The sequence below is a fragment of the Pseudorca crassidens genome, chromosome 13 (genome assembly GCF_039906515.1).
Source record: "Pseudorca crassidens isolate mPseCra1 chromosome 13, mPseCra1.hap1, whole genome shotgun sequence".
Taxonomy (NCBI): Eukaryota; Metazoa; Chordata; class Mammalia; order Artiodactyla; family Delphinidae; genus Pseudorca; species Pseudorca crassidens.
In genome coordinates, this window is record NC_090308.1 from 18,793,991 (window position 1) to 18,813,515 (window position 19,525).

General features: G+C 37.4%; 1 protein-coding gene across 1 annotated transcript in view; it reads right to left on the reverse strand.

The window, feature by feature from the left end:
• The window catches only part of GRM1 (glutamate metabotropic receptor 1), a 402,342-nt gene that overhangs the window by 110,953 nt on the left and 271,864 nt on the right, over nucleotides 1-19,525 (reverse strand). Inside the window, exon 6 of the mRNA XM_067701842.1 lies at nucleotides 6,599-6,834. Within this exon, the coding sequence (XP_067557943.1) occupies nucleotides 6,599-6,834 (236 nt within the window). The remainder of the gene's footprint in view (nucleotides 1-6,598; nucleotides 6,835-19,525) is intronic.

Here is a 19,525-nt window from a genome sequence, read left to right on the forward strand (position 1 = left end):
CTCCTTTTTCATTTCTAATTTTATTGATTTGAGTCCTCTCCCTCTTTTTCTTGATGGGCCTGGATAATGGTTTATCAATTTTGTTTATCTTCTCAAAGAACCAGCTTTTAGTTTTATTGATCTTTGCTGTTGTTTTCTTTGTTTCTATTTCATTTATTTCTGCTCTGATCTTTATGATTTCTTTCATTCTGCTAACTTTGGGTTTTGTTTGTTGTTCTTTCTCTAGTTCTCTTAGGTGTAAGGTTAGACTGTTTATTTGAGTTTTTCTTGTTTCTTGAGGTAGGCTTGTATAGCTATAAACTTCCCTCTTAAGAACTGCTTTTGCTGCATCCCATAGGTTTTGGATTGTCGTGTTTTCATTGTCATTTGTCTCTAGGTATTTTTTGATTTCCTCTTTGATTTCTTCAGTGATCTCTAGGTTATTTAGTAGTGTATAGTTTAGCCTCCATGTGTTTGTGTTTTTTACATTTTTTCCCATGTAATTGATTTCTAATCTCATAGAGTTGTGGTCAGAAAAGATGCTTGATATGATTTCAATTTTCTTAAATATACTGAAACTCGATTTGTGACCCAAGATGTGATCTATCCTGGAGAATGTTCCATGCATACTTGAGTAGAAAGTGTAATCTGCTGTTTTTGGATAGAATGTCCTATAAATGTCAATTAAATCTGTCTGGTTTATTGTGTCAATTAAAGCTTCCTTATTAATTTTCTTTTTGGATGATATGTCCATTGATGTAAATGAGGGGTTAAAGTCCCCCACTATTATTGTGTTACTGTCAACTTCCTCTTTTATAGGTGTTAGCAGTTGCGTTATGTAGTGAGGTGCTCCTGTCTTGGGTGCATATATCTTTATAATTGTTATATCTTCTTCTTGGATTGATATCTTGATCATTATGTAGTGTCCTTCCTTGTCTCTTGTAACATTCTTTATTTTAAAGCCTATTTTATCTGATATGAGCATTGCTACTCTAGCTTTCTTTTGATTTCCAATTGCATGGAATCTTTTTCCATCCCTTCACTTTCAGTCTGTATGTGTCCCTAGGTCTGACATGGGTCTCTTGTACACAGCAAATATATGGGTCTTGTTTATCTATCCATTCAGCAAGCCCGTGTCTTTTGGTTGGAGCATTAATCCATTCACGTTTAAGGTAATTATTGATATGTATGTTCCTATTACCATTTTCTTAATTGTTTTGGGTTTGTTTTTGTAGGTCCTTTTCTTCTCTTGTGTTTCTGACTTAGAGAAGTTCTTTTAGCATTTGTTGTAGAGCTGGTTTGGTGCTGCTGAATTCTCTTTTGCTTGTCTGTAAAACTTTTGATTTCTCCATCGAATCTGAATGAGCTCCTTGACAGGTAGAGTAATCTTGGTTGTAGGTTCTTCCCTTTCATCATTTTAAATATATCATGCCATTCCCTTGTGGCTTGTAGAGTTTCTGCTGAGAAATAAGCTGTTAACCTTATGGGAGTTCCCTTGTATATTATTTGTTGTTTTTCCCTTGCTGCTTTCAATAATTTTTCTTTGTCTTTAATTTTTGCCAATTTGATTACTATGTGTCTCAGCGAGTTTCTCCTTGGGTTTATCCTGTATGGGACTGTCTGCGCTTCCTGGACTTGGGTGGCTATTTCCTTTCCCATGTTAGGGAAGTTTTTGATTATAATCTCTTCCAATATTTTCTCGGGTAATTTCTCTCTCTCTTTTCCTTCTGGGACCCCTGTAATGCGAATGTTTTTTGTGTTTAATTTTGTCCCAGAGGTCTCTTAGGCTGTCTTCATTTCTTTTCATTCTTTTTTCTTTCTTCTGTTCCACAGCAGTTAATTCCACCATTCTGTCTTCCAGGTCACTTATCCATTCCTCTGCCTCAGTTATTCTGCTATTGATTCCTTCTAGTGTATTTTTCATTTCAGTTATTGTATTACTCATCTATGTTTGTTTGTTCTTTAATTCTTCTAGGTCTTTGTTAAGCATTTCTTGCATCTTCTCGGTCTTTGCCTCCATTCTTTTTCCGAGGTCCTGGGTTATCTTCACAATCATTATTCTGAATTCTTTTTCTGGAAGTTTGCCCATCTTCACTTCATTTAGTTGTTTTTCTGGGGTTTTATCTTGTTCCTTCATCTGGTACATAGCCCTCTGCCTTTTCATCTTGTCTTTCTGTGAATGTGGTGTTTGTTCCACAGGCTGCAGGATTGTAGTTCTTCTTGCTTCTGCTGTCTGCCCTCTGGTGGATGAGGCTAAGAGGTTTGTGCAAGTTTCCTAATGGGAGGGACTGGTGGTGGGTAGAGCTGGCTGTTGCTCTGGTGGGCAGAGCTCAGTAAAACTTTAATCCGATTGTCTGCTGATGGGTAGGGCTGGGTTCCCTTATTGTTGGTTGTTTCTCCTGAGGCAACCCAACACTGGAGCTTACCTGGGCTCTTTTGTGGGGCTAATGGCAGACTCTGGGAGGGCTCACACCAAGGAGTACTTTCCAGAACTTCTGCTGCCAGTGTTCTTGCCCTCACAGTGAGACACAGCCGCCCCCCGCCTCTGCAGGAGACCCTCCAACACTAGCAGGTAGGTCTGGTTCAGTCTCCTATGGGGTCACTTCTCCTTCCCCTGGGTCCTGATGTGCACACTAATTGGCGTGTGCCCTCCAAGAGTGGAGTCTCAGTTTTCCCCAGTCCTGTCGAAGTCCTGCAATCAAATCCCACTAGCCTTCACAGTCTGATTCTCTAGGAATTTCTCCTCCTGTTGCTGGACCCCCACATTGGGAAGCCTGATGTGGGGCTCAGAACCTTCACTCCAGTTTGTGGACTTCTGTGGTATAAGTGTTCTCCAATTCGTGAGTCACCCACCCAGCAGTTATGGGATTTGATCTCATTGTGATTGCACCCATCCTATCATCTCATTGTGGCTTCTCCTTTGTCTTTGGATGTAGGGTATCTTTTTTGGTTAGTTCCAGTGTCTTCCTGTTGATGACTGTTCAGCAGTTAGTTGTGATTCTGGTGCTCTCACAAGAGGGAGTGAGAGCACGTCCTTCTACTCTGCCATCTTGAATCAATCAATCTCACAATGATTAATTTTTTACAAGTTAGACTCTGATGTTTTAGTTAGTGCTTTTCCAACACATCTCCAGTCCCTTGATATACTCAACTAATTAAGCAGTGATGTAGACTTTGCATGAAGTACTTTTTAATTAGCCACAGTGATTCCAAAATTATTCAGCCTGAGCTCAGGAGCCTTAATATTCAAACTGACAATCCAGAGCATGTAAACTCTTTATTTAAATAGTGACATCTGAAATTAAGCTCAATAAAGGTTTCTATGGAAACTAACGGCAATATCAAAACTTTGCAAAACACCAAAATGACCCAATTAGAAGAGGTAAAAATAAATTTCAGAAAGTGTAGCTATGAATAGTATGGAAAGGTTACTTCTATTTCTTTACATTAATTTTCATAAGTGTGTCTGCATATTCATTAGAAGACTATGGAATTCATTTAATATTCAAGAATATCAAGTAGATAAGAATGATACATGAAGTGAAATTTTATGTTGACCTGCAATAAAATTGAAGCCAATTCCCTACACAGATTAAAACTGAAGAGTAAGTTTACATGAATGTATGCACACAGACATAAAATGCTAGGATTTTTGCAGCAGAAAAGATGAATAACTTTTATGAATTAGTTCCAAGTAGAGAAGTTAAATAAGCCTTCTGTCTTCCTTAGAACTAAGAACAAAGGGAAATATTTGCTGAACTTGACTCCAGAATGAAATGAAAATAAAAACATGTTTATCAAATTTTATAATCAAATAAGAAGCTCTTAAAAATAGCTTTGAGAGTCAAGCATAATATAAGAACAATTCATGAGTGTGCCAATCTTTTTTTCCTGCTATGAATGTTAACCAAGTTTAGATTTTAACCTTGACATTTGCATATACTGTGACAAATGAAACCCCAAAGTATTATTGTACATGGCTGCAGAATTCTAACTTTTGTTTTGAAAGCTCAGGTCTCAAGATATTTTCCTGGAAATCCTTAAATAAAGACATCAAAACATGTTTAAAAAGTAATATTCTGAACTCTACTAATGAAACACAGTATCAAAGTGACATATACAGTTGTATCATTAACAGGCATCTCAAGCTTAACTCATCTGAAATTTAGCTCTTTCCCTAACCTGCTTTTCCTGGAGTCTTCCTCATCTGAGTCAATGGTGACACCTTCTTTTCAGTTGCTCAGACCAGAGTCATTTTTCACAATTCTATCAGCAAATCCCCTCAGCTCTCATTCAAAATATCCTCAGAATTCAAGCACCTCTCTCCATCTTGCTTGCCAAAACCATGGCCCAATCCACCACACTCTCACCAACATTATTACAGCAACCTCCTAACTGCTCTGCTTCCTTCTTCTGACTTTCCCCCTTTTGTCAAAACTTAAAAACTGCAGCAAGAGTAATTCTGTTCAGAAAAAGTAAGGCTGATCCTGTCTCTACTGTGCTCGAACTTCCCAGTGGCTTTCCATCTCTCTCAGAACAAAGCCAAAGTTTTCACAAGGGACAGTTAAGTCCTGCAGGACCTGTTCCCCTGTGTGCCTCTCTGACTTATCACCTGCTATTCAACGTACTCACTGGCTTCAGGCAGTCTGAGCTCCTTACTGTTCTCCCACTAAGCCGGGCATGCCGGTGCATCTTTTTATTTGCTATTTCTCTGCTTGGAATGCCCTTCCCAGGTGTTTGCATGGCTCACTCTCACATCTTTAGTCAAATGTCTCCATCTCAGTGAGGCTTTCTCTGGCCATTCTCTTTTAACATGCTCTTATGATCACTTAAATGAGAATATATTTTGCTTAATTTATTTTTGTTCTATTTATTTCCCTGCACTGAAATGTAAGGTTATTGAAATAGTTGTTTATCTCTTTTGTTTTCTGCTGTATTTCCATCTCCTAGAATAAAGACTTGCATATACTAGGTGCTTAATAAATTTTGTTGAACGTGGAATCAGTGAAATATATTTCATTTAGAAAAATAATAGTCCTAAGTTTTCCTTAAATAAAGTAAAACTCATTGACAACAACATAAATTAACTGATCAATACATTAGTAAGAAATGACTGAGATTCCAGAGATCAGTGGTGTACAGGTTCTATGAGGGCTACAAGAATTCCCTATCTTCAAAGATCTTACAGTTTAAGAAAACAACATTCATTAGAAAACAATAAAAGACAATCTGTTACTAAATTCTAAGTCCAAAGTAGTCAAGCATTGTGGTATTTAGGAGGTGAGTGTTCTAATTCCATTGCTGCCATTAACTAAATGAACCCAAGGAAATGTTGCCCCTTTATCCTCAATGTCTTCATTTTGCAAATAAGGAGAATGCACTAGGTGGCTTATTGGTCCACTAGAATTCTTAACTTCTATTGGTCTATTATTTGAGAGAAGAGAGAAGTCAGTAGAGATATGTGACAGAGGTGGTTAGCTGTTCAGCAACTCTTTTCCTCTTCTCCTAGCTCTTAGCCTCCCAAGAAGCCATAGCAAAGAATTTCTAAAAACCTTGATTGATTGAAAATAGATTCACACCAAGCAGTTTCCCAGTGAATTCTGCTGAATTTTATCAAGTTAGACACAAATCACTGCATTTAAATATTTTGGTATTTTTAAATAATTTTCTAATATCAAAATGTAAATGTTATTAAAAGTAGAAATAGTTTTTGTCATTATTCTTACCCTGTCTTATAAAAACTCATTGTCTTTAGTTGTTATTTATCTATATCATGCGTATTATCTGTTTTGATTTGCCCAAAGAGACCACAAGTTTCTCTAGGTCAAGAGTCATGAATTATACACCTTTCTGTCCTTCTTTTTTTTGGGGGGGGGGTGCCGTATTCAGTGCTTTGTATGTGCTATGTGAATGAATGGGTTCTAGACATTTCTAAATAAAATCTTCTCAGTCTAGTTATAGGAAATATGTGTCACATCACTGTGCTACAATACAAATTTGGTCATGGATAGAGTCTTTAATGCTCTGGTAGTTCCTGGTGGCAGGGAGAAGGGAGACATCCTGTGGAGTTCATCAAGCCCTGAAAGACCTCTAACAATGCGCCACCCTTCTTTGGCATGCCTCTAATGAGTAGTGCATGGGAAGTATCTGTCCCTTCTTGTCACTTGTGCCCATATACACCCATGTTGGTGGTGTGCCCCTAGGTGACATCTTATCTTCTGCTGACTTTTATATCAAAGCAAGTCCTAAAGAAGAAAAAGGGATCAAACCAGTGCTGCTTACTTACGTCTGCGGTTAGCATCTCCTAAGCATGCCTGCAATACAATACAATCTCTTCCCTCTGGCCTAAATACTAAATACCTGAATTCTCAGTTTCCTTTTCCTTTATTTATCTTTTCTTATAACTTGTCCCACCAGAGACCAAAGCAGTCTCCATGTTTCCAGAATATAGAAACATGAATCCTTGGGACGATACACACTCCCTCCTCATTTTAGCTATTTTATAAATTAAGTTGGCAATTTAGTTCTTGTATCTCCAGCCTTGGCACTTTCTATACTTATTGAACAAACTGGAAGAGATGACCAAAATCTGAGTTGTGATGTTGTAAACATGAGTTACCTGTGCAGATTCTTTTAAAGTTGGGATTTTCCAGAATGTGTCCTGGTAGGCGGCACTGGAACCGATGTTGCCAGAACTCAGGGAACCAGGGATTCCGTGTATTAGTGTCCAGCCTCAGTTTCAGGAAATAATCATCAAAGGACCTGACTTCTGGAGACTGCAGCTTTATCGTGATTCCCCCGTTGGCTTCCACCTCATAACCTTCAATGACTTCATCTCTGTCTGCCCAGCCATCACTAAAAAATGCAGGGATTGGGGTGGGGAGAGAGAAAGACAAAAGTCTCACAAATAGAGCTATGAGTTTTGCATGAATGAAGCAATTCAGCAAGATTTAAAGTCTATTTTAAGCCAACATTGCTATCCATCAATGACTTTTTTTAATTTTTGTGGAGAATAGAAAATTATAGAATCAAAAGGTCTTGTTTGTTTTTCACAGTAGTGAAAGTGATGATGAAGATGATGACAGTAACAATTACAAGAACTAACGTTTATTGAGCATTTACTAGTCACCAGATTCTGTACTACTCATTTTTACTGAGTCAGATGTTCGGCAAATAGCTGAGTCCTGGTGGATCCTGGATACAGATCCAGGCAGTCTGGCTCCCAAGCCCATTGCTCTTTACAACTAGACCACAAAGCCCATCGGTTGTTCTCCAAACCTGAAGAAAATAAAACCCAGGTACTCAGGACCTTCTCAATAAGAGCTAGGCAAGGTATCAAGGTTGCAGTCAAGACCATTATACGAGCTGCACTATATAGCGTAGAAAATTGATTTAGCTTAGAAACATGACAATCACAGATTTTGTTCCTGGACATTGTTCAAATTTGCATCTCTTAGAAATGACCAGATGCTTTTTTTTTTCCTAATGTTATTTCAAAATAACAGCATTAAAAGAAAACAATCTGACTCCCCAAAATAAAAATAATTCTCCTGCTCACTAAATGGCAGTTCACTGACATTTCAGTTGTAGGTTCAAATTTTTTAAGTTTGTTCACTTTCTAGAACATTCACATCTGCCATGAGGGATATATCTCCAGTTTAATTCAAGTGTAGGTATAAGCTAGGCCCAACCTCATGTGAGTGGCTATGATTCTTTCCCAAGAGGGGGTCAAAGAAAAATTGCACCAGACAGTGTTAAAGAGGCAAAGAAGACTTTATTCAAGACTATTTCAATAGGCCAAAGATACTGAACTCAATTCTTCTGAAACAAAAGGTGGAAGTGCTAGGATAAGCTAGTGAGGAAGTGCTAGCTGACACTGAGTGGAGCTTGGTCAATGTGATTAAACCATCTGTGTTTGATAATTGTCATTTATGTAAATTAGGCTCCCACCTTCCCACAGAAACTGGGCGATAGGGGTCTGCTATCACTCTTTTTACGATCATATTTTAAAGGGATGGCTCCCAGGCGCCTGAGAAAAAATTTCTCTGTTGTAAAGCTAGCAAGAGGCTGGGAGAAATTTTACATTTCAAAGGGGCAGAGAAAGAATTGACACTGGTATGCCTTTAAAAGTAAAAAGCTGTGACAAAGTGAGAGAATGGCATGGACATATATACACTACCAAATGTAAAATAGATAGCTAGTGGGAAGCAGCCGCATAGCATAGAGAGATCAGGTCGGTGCTTTGTGACCACCTAGAGGGGTGGGATAGGGAAGGTGGGAGGGAGGGACACGCAAAAGGGAAGAGATATGGGAACATATGTATATATATAACTGATTCACTTTGTTATAAAGCAGAAACTAACACACCATTGTAAAGTAATTATAATCCAATAAAGATGTTAAAAAAAAAAGTAAATACTCTAAGAAAAGGGAATTCTTGGGGCCCAAAGTAAGGAAGAAATTTGCCTAAATTCTGGTCAAGCTTTGGAGAACATTAAGAGTGCCTTGGTCAAGGAGTGGATATATTCTTCTACCCACAGAGTAGGTAGAGGTAGCCCTGCATGTAGCCCTGCAGTTTCTGGAACACAACCATTCAGTCTCTGCCAGAGAAAGTGTTTTATCACTTGCTTCTCACAGAGCAGAGAGCTGGGCCAAACACATATGACAGACCATAGCTCATTCCTCTCCTTGTTACCTGAGACCAATTTAGATAAATGTGTCCTCCACTTAGCTGAGCTAATTGGTATAATTTCATTCCAGAATCTTCCCAGTGAACCACACAGGAGCTACATTTTCAACAGATCAAATACAGAAGGTAAGTTGACTTAATATTATCCAGAACTAAAGGAATTTTGAGGTAAGTTGTAGTCTAACCAGCCAGACCAGAGAATATCTATATGCTTCTTCTAAATCTGCTAGAATATAAATTTTAATATTTTGTATGGATCTTTCTTTTCTCTTTTTCCTCCTTTCTTCCCTCCCTCCCTCCCTTCTTTCCTTCCTTCTGCATTTACCTAGCACCTACTATGTACCAGATGCTCTGCTATGCTCAGGATTCAGTTCAGAATGAGAAATATTATTCTCTTCCCCCTAGTGTTACAGACTTGTGGGAAAACAGACGTTAAACAAGAATTTCAAACACTGTGGAGGTAAAGAAGGAGAAGTGACCAAAACTATGGGAAGGAGGGGCTTGGGTCTAACTTAGTCTTGTGTGTATGTATGTGAGTGTGGGTGAAGAAAGGGTGATTAGGAATGGTTTTCCTAAGAAAGTGATGTCTGGGCTGAGACTCAAAGGATGAGTAGGCATTAGTCAGGTCCAGACAGGAGGAGGGATTGGTAAAGAAAATTCCTGATAGATTATCTAACATATAGGAAAGAGCAAGGCTCATTCAAAGAATTTAGAGTGTCTGTTCATTGGAGCACAGAGAGGAGTTAGCAGGAGATGGGGATATGGGCAAAATTCCACCCTAGGAACTCTTAGCCTAAGGACTACAGGAGATCCTCAAAGTGTTGTAAGGCTATTACTTAATGAGGTCATTCAGCTCTGCCCTCTGGTGGTAAATGACCTGAGTATTTTGGGGGACAAGTCCTCTACTCACCATCACTGAACATGATGGCCAATCAAACTGATTAAAAGAAAAATAAAGCCCACTCATTTATCTTTCTATATCCTCAGTCTGGTTAAAAAGGTTAGAACTAGTTTGTTTGGATTTATTCATATTTATATCACAACTACATCTATAGCGGTTTGAAGATGAGAGCTATAGTTCATGTCATGTTGAAAAGGAGGGTAAAAAGAAAACCAGTTAGGCTTTCAAGAAATTCTGCCTATGAGTGTATATTTAAAGTCAAGATGACATAACTTGAAGGAAATAATTACTTTTTTGACATTGTTAGGCTTGAAGTGTGTTTCTCCCCAAGGTTTAATATTATGTGAGACTTTTATGTGTGCATATAGTCTGAACAAGAAACCCCAAATTTTAAAAAGTATATGAAATGTCTTCCCTAGTGTTTATTTGCATTTTTTATAAAAATCATTAAGTTTATAAAAGCAAGTATCATGTGTCAGTGCTGGAAGCAGAGAAAGTATGACCTCCTGCCCTTTTGCAACCAACACAGAGGAGCGCATCACAGGAGTAAACCCTTGTCTATGAATATAGACAACTTGAAGTCATATGGTTTAGTGAAGTGCCAAATCCCCTTTGCCATTGGTCAAAGCCCTTCCCCCCTCGCCATAGATGACTCCCTTCTAGAAATTAGAGTTGGTGTTAGATCCAAGAGGTTATAAAATAAGGGACAACAGAGATGTGACAGAGAAAATATTTAACTAGGATTCGTTGGATTAGTCAGTGAATATATCTTGAAGTGTTAATTGCTAAAGTTTTGTATGCGATCTTAAATCTGTCACAGGCGAGGTATAAGGGAGTGATAACAAATCAAAAGTCACAGAAAAACAATCATAAAGCAGCTCCTGGTTTGTATATATTTTAATCATTTCTTCTACGTACCACTTGTCAAATGTATATATTTGAGGATTTTGAAAGATTTTCGCTCTTTCGTTATAGTATTGGGATTTTTTACAAGGATATTGTTTTGGTGAATTCTCTGTGAAGCACACTTGGGAACAGAGAGCCAGCAGCTCTCCTGATACCTGGTAGAGGTTTCTTCTTCCCCTGTTGATGGTGATAGGGTGGTGGTGGTAGTGGTGGTGGTGGTGTAGACTGTGCTCCAGCAGAGATGACCTGCAGGCATCTGCTCACCCCAAGTGTCTGGAGTGAATCCTGCTGTGCTGGGTGCTGACCAGCCTCAGGCAGGGCTGAACTCTTCTGAGGCACATTCACAGCCTCTAGCAGCTTCTGCTGCTACATCTGTCTCCCCATTTTGAGTTCATTTTCTATCTGGGGTCTGGATATGAAACTGCATAATGTGAATAAATGGGGTGAACATTTAACAGGAAGCTACATGTCTTAAGTATTCCTCACAAATATACAAGACTACTTATTTCCTAACCCCCTCAACATTTTTTTTTTTTTTTTTGTGGTATGTGGGCCTCTCACTTTTGTGGCCTCTCCCATTGCGGAGCACAGGCTCCGGACGTGCAGGCTCAGCGGCCATGGCTCACGGGCCCAGCCGCTCCGCGGCATGTGGGATCTTCCCGGACCGGGGCACGAACCCGTGTCCCCTGCAACGGCAGGCAGACTGTCAACCACTGCGCCACCAGGGAAGCCCACCCTCAACATTTTTATACAACAATTCTTTCTCAAGATTGTTCTTCACTTCCCACAGAAGCATTGTTCTAGTCCTATGAAATTTCACAATCCAAACTTATAATAATAATATTTCTTCCACTCAATAAATTCTGATATTAACAACAAGGGAATATTATTTCTAATTCTACCTATTACAACTTGACAGGAGCTTCAGGAGTGTTATTTTGCATTATATCAGTTAAAATAATTTAAAAGCTAATTGATAGTAAAAAAAAAAAAGAAATGCAATAGTATTCATTTAAAAAATTATACAAAAACATTTTAGAAAATCCTATTTACATTCAGTTAAAATAATTACAGTCTAGAGAGTAAAGCAATTTGATTTGTGTAATGAATTCAAGTGATTGTGTATACCTGATAATAAAACTATAATTCTTTACAAATAATCCAAAGTTTACCATATAACCAGAGACAGAAGAAAAGCATAATAAAAACAATATTTTCAGAAACATATGTAAACAAGCACAACATTACATATATTAAAATGCTAACTATATTTACAAAGGTTGAAGAAATGTAGGATAATATAACGTAAGTCAAGTGATGCCAATTATGAGAAATATTTTGGAGGTAATGGCAGCTTTTTCAATAATAATTGAGACTAGCTTTATTCATTCAACGCTCATTCACTAAGAGTCTTGTATGAGTTAAGCATTTGCTTATTGCTTTGATACATTGCTCAAAAGTAGAGGCAAGGCCCTTGCCATCAAGGCAATTACAGGGGTGGGATAGTCTGGCCACTGAATACGCAATAGCCACAGAGCTGCAATCCCTGAAATAAAAGGAAGACAGGCTACAGAAGCATAGAGAAGGGGCAAAGAAGTCATGCCAAGGGAGATTTTGCCCAAGGGCAAATAACATCTAGGATGAAACTTAACGGAGGACTTGAAGTTGCACAGGTAAAGAGGGAGATGGGATAGAGACCAGCTAAAGAGGGAACAAAGTTTTGAAACAACAGCAAGGCTTTCAGTTTACTTAGCGTGTGCAAGGTAAGGAAAGATAGGACAAGCAGGGGTGAGATCTGGAAGAACCTTAACATCCTTGTTAAGGGTTCTGGATTACATTTTTATGGTGGTAAGAAACTACTCAGATTTGCAGCAGGAATATGACACAATTAGATTTGTTTTAGAAGGGTTTTTCTAGAAAGTACCTAGAGTGTAAGTACTTGTGAAGATTCTTTGGTTCTAGAATTCTGAGGCAGAAACTGTAGAAACAAACACATAGACATGTGCACACACACATGCACACACACAGGCTAATAACATTGTATTATGAAGGCACAGTGGCAATGTTGATGAATCAGGAATTGGGGTAGTGGTCACAATTAGTTTATATTTAATTTTAAAATTAGTTACTGCCAATTCACCATGAATGTAGAGCTAACACAAAATGTAGGTCAGTTTATTTAATTATCTAGGACAGGCATTTAGAGGTCACTCAGCCTACTGAAAAACACAAGAGAGGATTAGGGGATGGAGTCACCTTTTATTGTCCTATACATCTGGAATTATTATAGAATTATTATATTATTATAAACAGAAGCCTTACTTCTAAAGCTACTCTGTTTCAGTGGAAAACGGAGGCTGGGGAGAGAATGGGAAGGTATCAAAAGACAAAAGAGGAAGAATGAAGGGAATTAATTCTCAAGGAGCTGAGGCTCCTTGTAAGGATGAAGGTCAGATCAGGTTTCCTTACTTCCCATCTGCTCCTGACCCCTAAACCCTAACCCACCTCTGGCATCCTGAGCCTGGAATCATCTGCCACCCGGAGACTTGTAATTATCCTCCTCTCCTAGCAGAAATGTAGGGCAACTACTGATAAACATTGCACACAGCCATGCAAATGTGGAGGCCCCTCCTAAACCTTCTACAGACCATTTCTCTTGTATCAGTTACAATTTCAAGCCAGTGTGAAAGAAGGGTGGGCCAATGCGGAATTACTTGTGGACAAGTAGGTCTTTTGAATTCCTTCAAATTCTACTGCCAAGGTAGCACCCCATTTTGTCTCTCATTCAATTAACCTGAAGAGACAATATGAAATAGGAATTGGTTAGTTAAACTTTCTAAGCCTCTGTTTCTCCACCTATAAAATGGGAATGGAAATGGTATCAACTTCTTAAGAGTTGTGTGAGAATTAAACTAGATAATCCATATAAAACACTTATCACAGTATGTAGGGCACGATGAAGTCTTACTAGACATAACAGTTCTTTACCATCAATCTTCTTATGATCCAACCAATGTACTGAACTGTATCGACCTGTAGGAGAGACTTCTCTACAAAAGTGCTGCCCACAGTGTGGTCCAAAGATTGGTGCCTGTTCATGAACTATTTTTTACCAGTTGATGAGGAGAGACTGAGAGGAGGCATTTAGAAAAACCTACAGCAGTTAGACATTGTTGCAAGATCTAAGAATATGACTGGTGGACTCATGTCTTTGAATAAACAGGGTTTAACCACTTTGTTTTCCAATTCATATAGTGAATTGCCCATGCCTCAAGCCTATCCACAGTCATATGCAGTAGAACTCAGTTACATTGTGTGACCTTTTACGGTTTGCCGTAATATACTTTGCCAAATATAACCCCAAATTATATAGATATCTGAGAATATATAAGCACTTATTTTTATCAATTTGTTTTTACAATCACATTAAATTTTAATCGACTGTTTTATAATTTATCATATAACATTACTTTCTATAGCAGAGAAATAAAATTTTCATTATTTACTTTAACTCCAGTTATATGTGGCTGCAGAAGCTTCACCAGACTTTTTTTTTTTTTTTAACAAGAAAAGATACAATTTGCTGAATGTGGCAATAGTATTTGAATGTGGACAGTGGAAATGATTCCATAGAAATAGGGCAAAAAGAGTTCCAATGAAATTTACCTGAAAATATGTTGGTGTATATATTGAATTTATCCCTAATTGATGGTGAAGTGCTGAAACCATAGTGTATTATCTGTGGGGCTGTTTTAGCTAATGAATTCGTGAAATCATCAAAATGTATTAGTCATTTGTAGTAGGCCTGCCACCGTTTTCCACAGTTTTGCTTTCCTCTGTTTCAGTTACCCACAGTCAACCATGGTCTGAAAACACTAAATGAAAAATTCCAGAAATAAACAATTTATAAGTTTTAAATTGCATCCTGTTCTGAGTAGCATGATGAAATCGCTTGAAGTCCTGCTCCAACCAGCCCAAGGTGTGAGTCAACCTTTTCCAGGATATCCCACCTGTTACTCACTTAGTAGCCATATCATCTGTTATCAGATTGACTGTGGAGGTATTAATTGTGTTCAAGTATCATTTTACTTATTAATGGCCTCAAAGTGCAAGAGTGATGATGTTGGTAATTGCGATATGTCAAAGAGAAGGAGTAAGATGTTTCCTTTAAGTGAAAAGTTCTCAACTTAATAAGGAAAGAAAAAAATTGTATGCTGAAGTTGCTAAGATCTACAGTAAAAACAAATCTTCTTTCCATGAAATTGTGAAGAAGGAAAAAGAAATTTGTGATAGTTTTGCTATTACACCTCAAACTGCAAAAGTTACAACCACAGTGCATGAAAAGTGCTTAGTTAAGATGAAAAGCAATACATTTGTACAATAAGATATTTTGAAAGAAAGAAAGACAACACATTCACCTAACGTTTATTACAGTATATTGTTAGTTTTTGCTGTTAATCTCTTACTGTGCCTAATTTATAAATTAAACTTTATCATAAATATGTATGTATAGAAAAAAACATAGTATATATAGGAGTCAGTATTATTCACAGTTTCAGGCATCCACTGAGGGTCTTGGAATGTATCCCCCATGGATAAAGAGGGACTACTGTATACACAAAACATAAAGGATTAAAATTTAAAACCAAAAGAATCATTTGAAAGAAAAAGCATTGAATTAAAAGTCAATAAAAGCATATGTTCAATATTCTACATATAAACATTAGTGTTTCATGGGTTTTATATGAAGTGGCATTTGCGATTGCTAAGAATTAAATATATATACAGTTGACAAGACATTAGTGAATGACTACGTTAGAGGTATTTACTTAGAAATGTTCAGTGATTTTGGTAAAACGGTAACTCAAGTACTACTTTCTGATGCCATCATAGCTGGTTGATTTCCAAAATTGCCTAATGATATGGAAAACCAACTCCCTGAATAAATAAAGCTGGCAAAGCATTCTTTCACTGTACATTGATGAATGTGCAGATATTGCTTTTTGTAGCAGTTCTTTTAGTATATGTGCAGTCTGAAAATGACAAAGATTTGAAAAAAGAAATCTCTGCTCTGATTTAAATTCTCTTTTAGCAGGACTTCCCTGGTGGCACAGTGGTTAAGAATCTGCCTGCCAATGCAGGAGACACAGCTTCCAGCCCTGGTCTGCGAAGATCCCACATGCCGCGGAGCAACTAAGCCCATGCGCCACAACTACTGAGCCCACGTGCCACAATTACTGAAGCCCGTGCGCCTAGAGCCCATGCTCTGCAACAAGAGAAGACACCGCAATCAGAAGCCTGCGCACTGCAACGAAGAGTGGCCCCCGCTCGCCGCAACTAAAGCCCGCGTGCAGCAATGAAGACTCAACACAGCCAAAATTAAAATAAATTAATTTTAAAAAATTCTCTTTTAGCTTTATGGCTGAGAAACACAAGTAGCTCTAAATTTTATAAAATTATGAAGAATTACTTTGTCAAGAAATGTGGTTGACAGTTTATGTTTTATACAAAGGAATGTTCTGATGCTGCAACTGCCAGCATCAGGAAAACATTCTGAAGTAGTTGCCTAAGTTAAGGAGCTTGTGAGAGAATGTAAATCAATGCAATGCTTCCCTCATTGAGAAAGTCTTGATTGAAAAAAAGTCAGCTGAAGTAAACAACGCTGGTGACACAGCATAAATTTTGAGTTATGTAAGACCCAAAGTTGGCTCATTAGAACTGACTGTTAGCATTTTTTCTGAATGCTGTATTCAGTAAATTCATGTTGGGAGATTGAAATTATCCATGATGGTGATACATACTTCAAGCAAACCAGTAAATGCTACAAATTAGGGATTCTTTTTTCTTGTTTTCTTTTCCCACACAACCAGTTATGATAGTATGGAAACTGACCATAAACAGTATTATGGTATTAAAGAAAGAAGCTGTGTCAAGAGTGTCTGAACTGCAAAATAAACTCTTAAGTGTTTCTTCAGGATAAGAAATAAGGTTGGTTCCAATATTTAAACATATTAATACGAAAGCCTGACTTGCTATATTGACTGATATCTTGGATATATTTAGTAATCTTTATATTTCTATGACAAGAAATAATTCGATTATTTTTCCAAAGGGGAGCTAAGATCAAAGAACAAAATTAAAAGTTAGAAATTTTGAAGGACAAATTTATTTTGGAGATTGCTATATCACAGTTTTAATTTTAAAATAATTGTCAATAAGTAGGAAATGATCTTGATATTATCATCTGCAAAGTGTTATCCGCAAACACTATGAATTTGATTGCTTTAGTCTCCTTGGGCTCCCTAACAAATACCATAGACTGGTGGCTTAAACAATGGAAATTTCTTTTCTCACAGTTCTGGAGAATAGAAGTCCAAGATCAAGGTTCCAACTGATTCAGTTTCACTGAGAGCTCTCTTCCTGGCTTGCCAACTATGTCCTAACATGGCCTTTCCTTGGCGCATACAGAGACACAATGAGAGAGAACAAGTTCTCTGGTGTTTATTCTAACAAGTACACTAATCTGATTGGATCAGGGCTCCACCTGTATGACCTTATTTAACCTTAATTAAATCCCTAAAGGTCCCATCTCCAAATTCAGTCACATCAGAGGTTGGGGCTTCAACGGATTAATCTGGGGGCACTCAGTTCATAGCAGATGGAATAACACTAAAGTTATCATTTGCTGAAAAATCCTCATATAAAAAAATTAATGAATCCAGAATTCACATATTTCATCAAAAGATAATTTAAATTGAACTAAAAGGTTAGGAATAAATTATTGGAGCTGGCTACTGTTAAAGGATTGAAGATGACTTTTTAAACTACAGCCTCACTTGCTTTACTTGGTTCACAAATTTTAAATAAATACCCCAAACTTGCTGAAATTGCTATAAAATCTCTTCTTCCATTTCCATCAGTAAGCTGATGTGAGGCTGGTTATTCTACTAGGAAGTTTATGAAAACAAAATAAAGAAGCAGTTTATACATGCATAATCCCATGCAAGTATCTTTGTTTATCCAACCAAGATTAGATAATTTAATAAACTCACTTATCATATTAAATTTTTAAAATATTGACATGCCTGGTTTTTGTTCAAAGTTTGTATATAAGTATTTAACATAGGTATCCTCTACTTCACTTACAACATTTTGTTTATTTATAATTATAGAACATCTAAAAGTTATAAGCATAACAGTAATTTTCTCTACTAATCACCTAGGCACATACTTTCAATGAACAATGGATACATTTTTTGTAACTTTCTTTTCTCCTTTGTTTTGTTTATTTTTATTATATTTACTGAAATGAGATTTTATTCCTGTTAAATCTAATAATACAACTTTGGGCTTGTATTCGCATGTCTTTATGCTATATTTAATTTCTTAGTAATTTACCTTTTTTGTATTTTATCAAAGTACAACTCTGTCCTAGATTGGGACTTAAAAAAAAAATAGAAGAAGTTTGAGAGTCACTGTTCTAGACACTCTATCCTTTATGCCTTAGAAACTGTTAAGGTAAAGACTATGCTATTACTACAGTTCAAAAAAGGACACTTCAGAAACTCTATCTTAATGTGTGTGGTAAATGAAGTCATGACTACCAGTAGAGACTTTAATTTTGTTGGGAAACATGTAAAATTTTACAGATTGAAACTACCATTCTTCACTCTCTCATTTAAATCCCTGGCAGTTTTATTGCTGCTGAACCTTTATTTTTCAGGTCCCTATGCCATTTGAGTGAAAGGCTGCACTTTCCCAGATAATTGTTAAGAACCAACTGAAGGGAGGCAAGAGACTTATTAGAAAAAGAATGCAATAAGGAGGCAGACGGATTCTCATTAGAGCATAAACTAGATCCTGGCACTCCTGTGCTTAAAACCCACAAGTGCCTTTTCATCTCATCTTTCAAAGAGTACCTTAAAAAACACCCTGCACACTCTGATCCCCACTACCTCTCTCATCTCTACTATTCTACATTTTGCTCTGGAGATTGCTATATCACAGTTTTAATTTTAAAATAATTGTCAATAAGTAGGAAATGATCTTGATATTATCATCTGCAAAGTGTTATCAGCAAACACTATGAATTTGATTTTTAATCAAATTTTAGTATCCCACACTGGGATACCCTGGCCTTAGGATCTTTGCACTGGCTATTTTCTCTGCCTGGAATCCTGGAATTCTCATCACTTGAATATTTGCATAGCTTTCTCTTTTACTTCCTTCATGTCTGCTCAAATATCACATTCTCATAGAGGTCTTTCCCTCTTTAAAGTTGTGTCCTTTCTATTCCTCTTTTCTACTCCCTTTGTCTCCTTAAAATATCACTATCTGACATACCATATAAATATATTTTCTATATCCTTCCAGTAAAATGGAAGCTCCACATAGGCAGAGAGGTTTTTATCTTTTTTGTTCATTTATATAACCCCAGAGTTTATACCAGTTCTTGACTCATAGTAGGTGCTCATTATATATTTGTGAAATGAATTAATGGATAAAAGGCTCTGTGAACTAATTTATATTCAAGAATTCATAGAAAATACTATGATCTGTGGTATGCTAGAGGTGGCTCATACCAACTGGCAAGAACTCATTGTCATCATATTTTCTCAGATCTGCATTAAGTGACTTCATGGCAGGTTGAAACTGGCCATAATGCCAGGTGGCTTAAAACAACAGAAATTTATTCTCTCAAAGTTCTGGAGGCTAGAAGTCTGAAATCATGGTCCCCTGTGGCCATGCTTCCTCTAAGACTCTAGGTAGACTCCTTTCTTGCTTCTTCTGAGTCTCTGGTGGCAGCCCTTAACCCATGGCACTCCTTAGCTTGTAGCTGCAGCACTCCAATCCCTGCCTCTGTTGTCACATGGCGTTCCCCTGTGTGTGTCTGTGACTCTGTCTCTCTTCTCCACTTACAAGGGCATCAGTCGTATTGGATTAAAGGCTACCCTACTCCAGTATAACTTCATTTTGACTGTACACTTGCAACAACTCTATTTCCAAATTAGGTCACATTCTGAGGTACTGGGGATTAGTAGTCAACATAT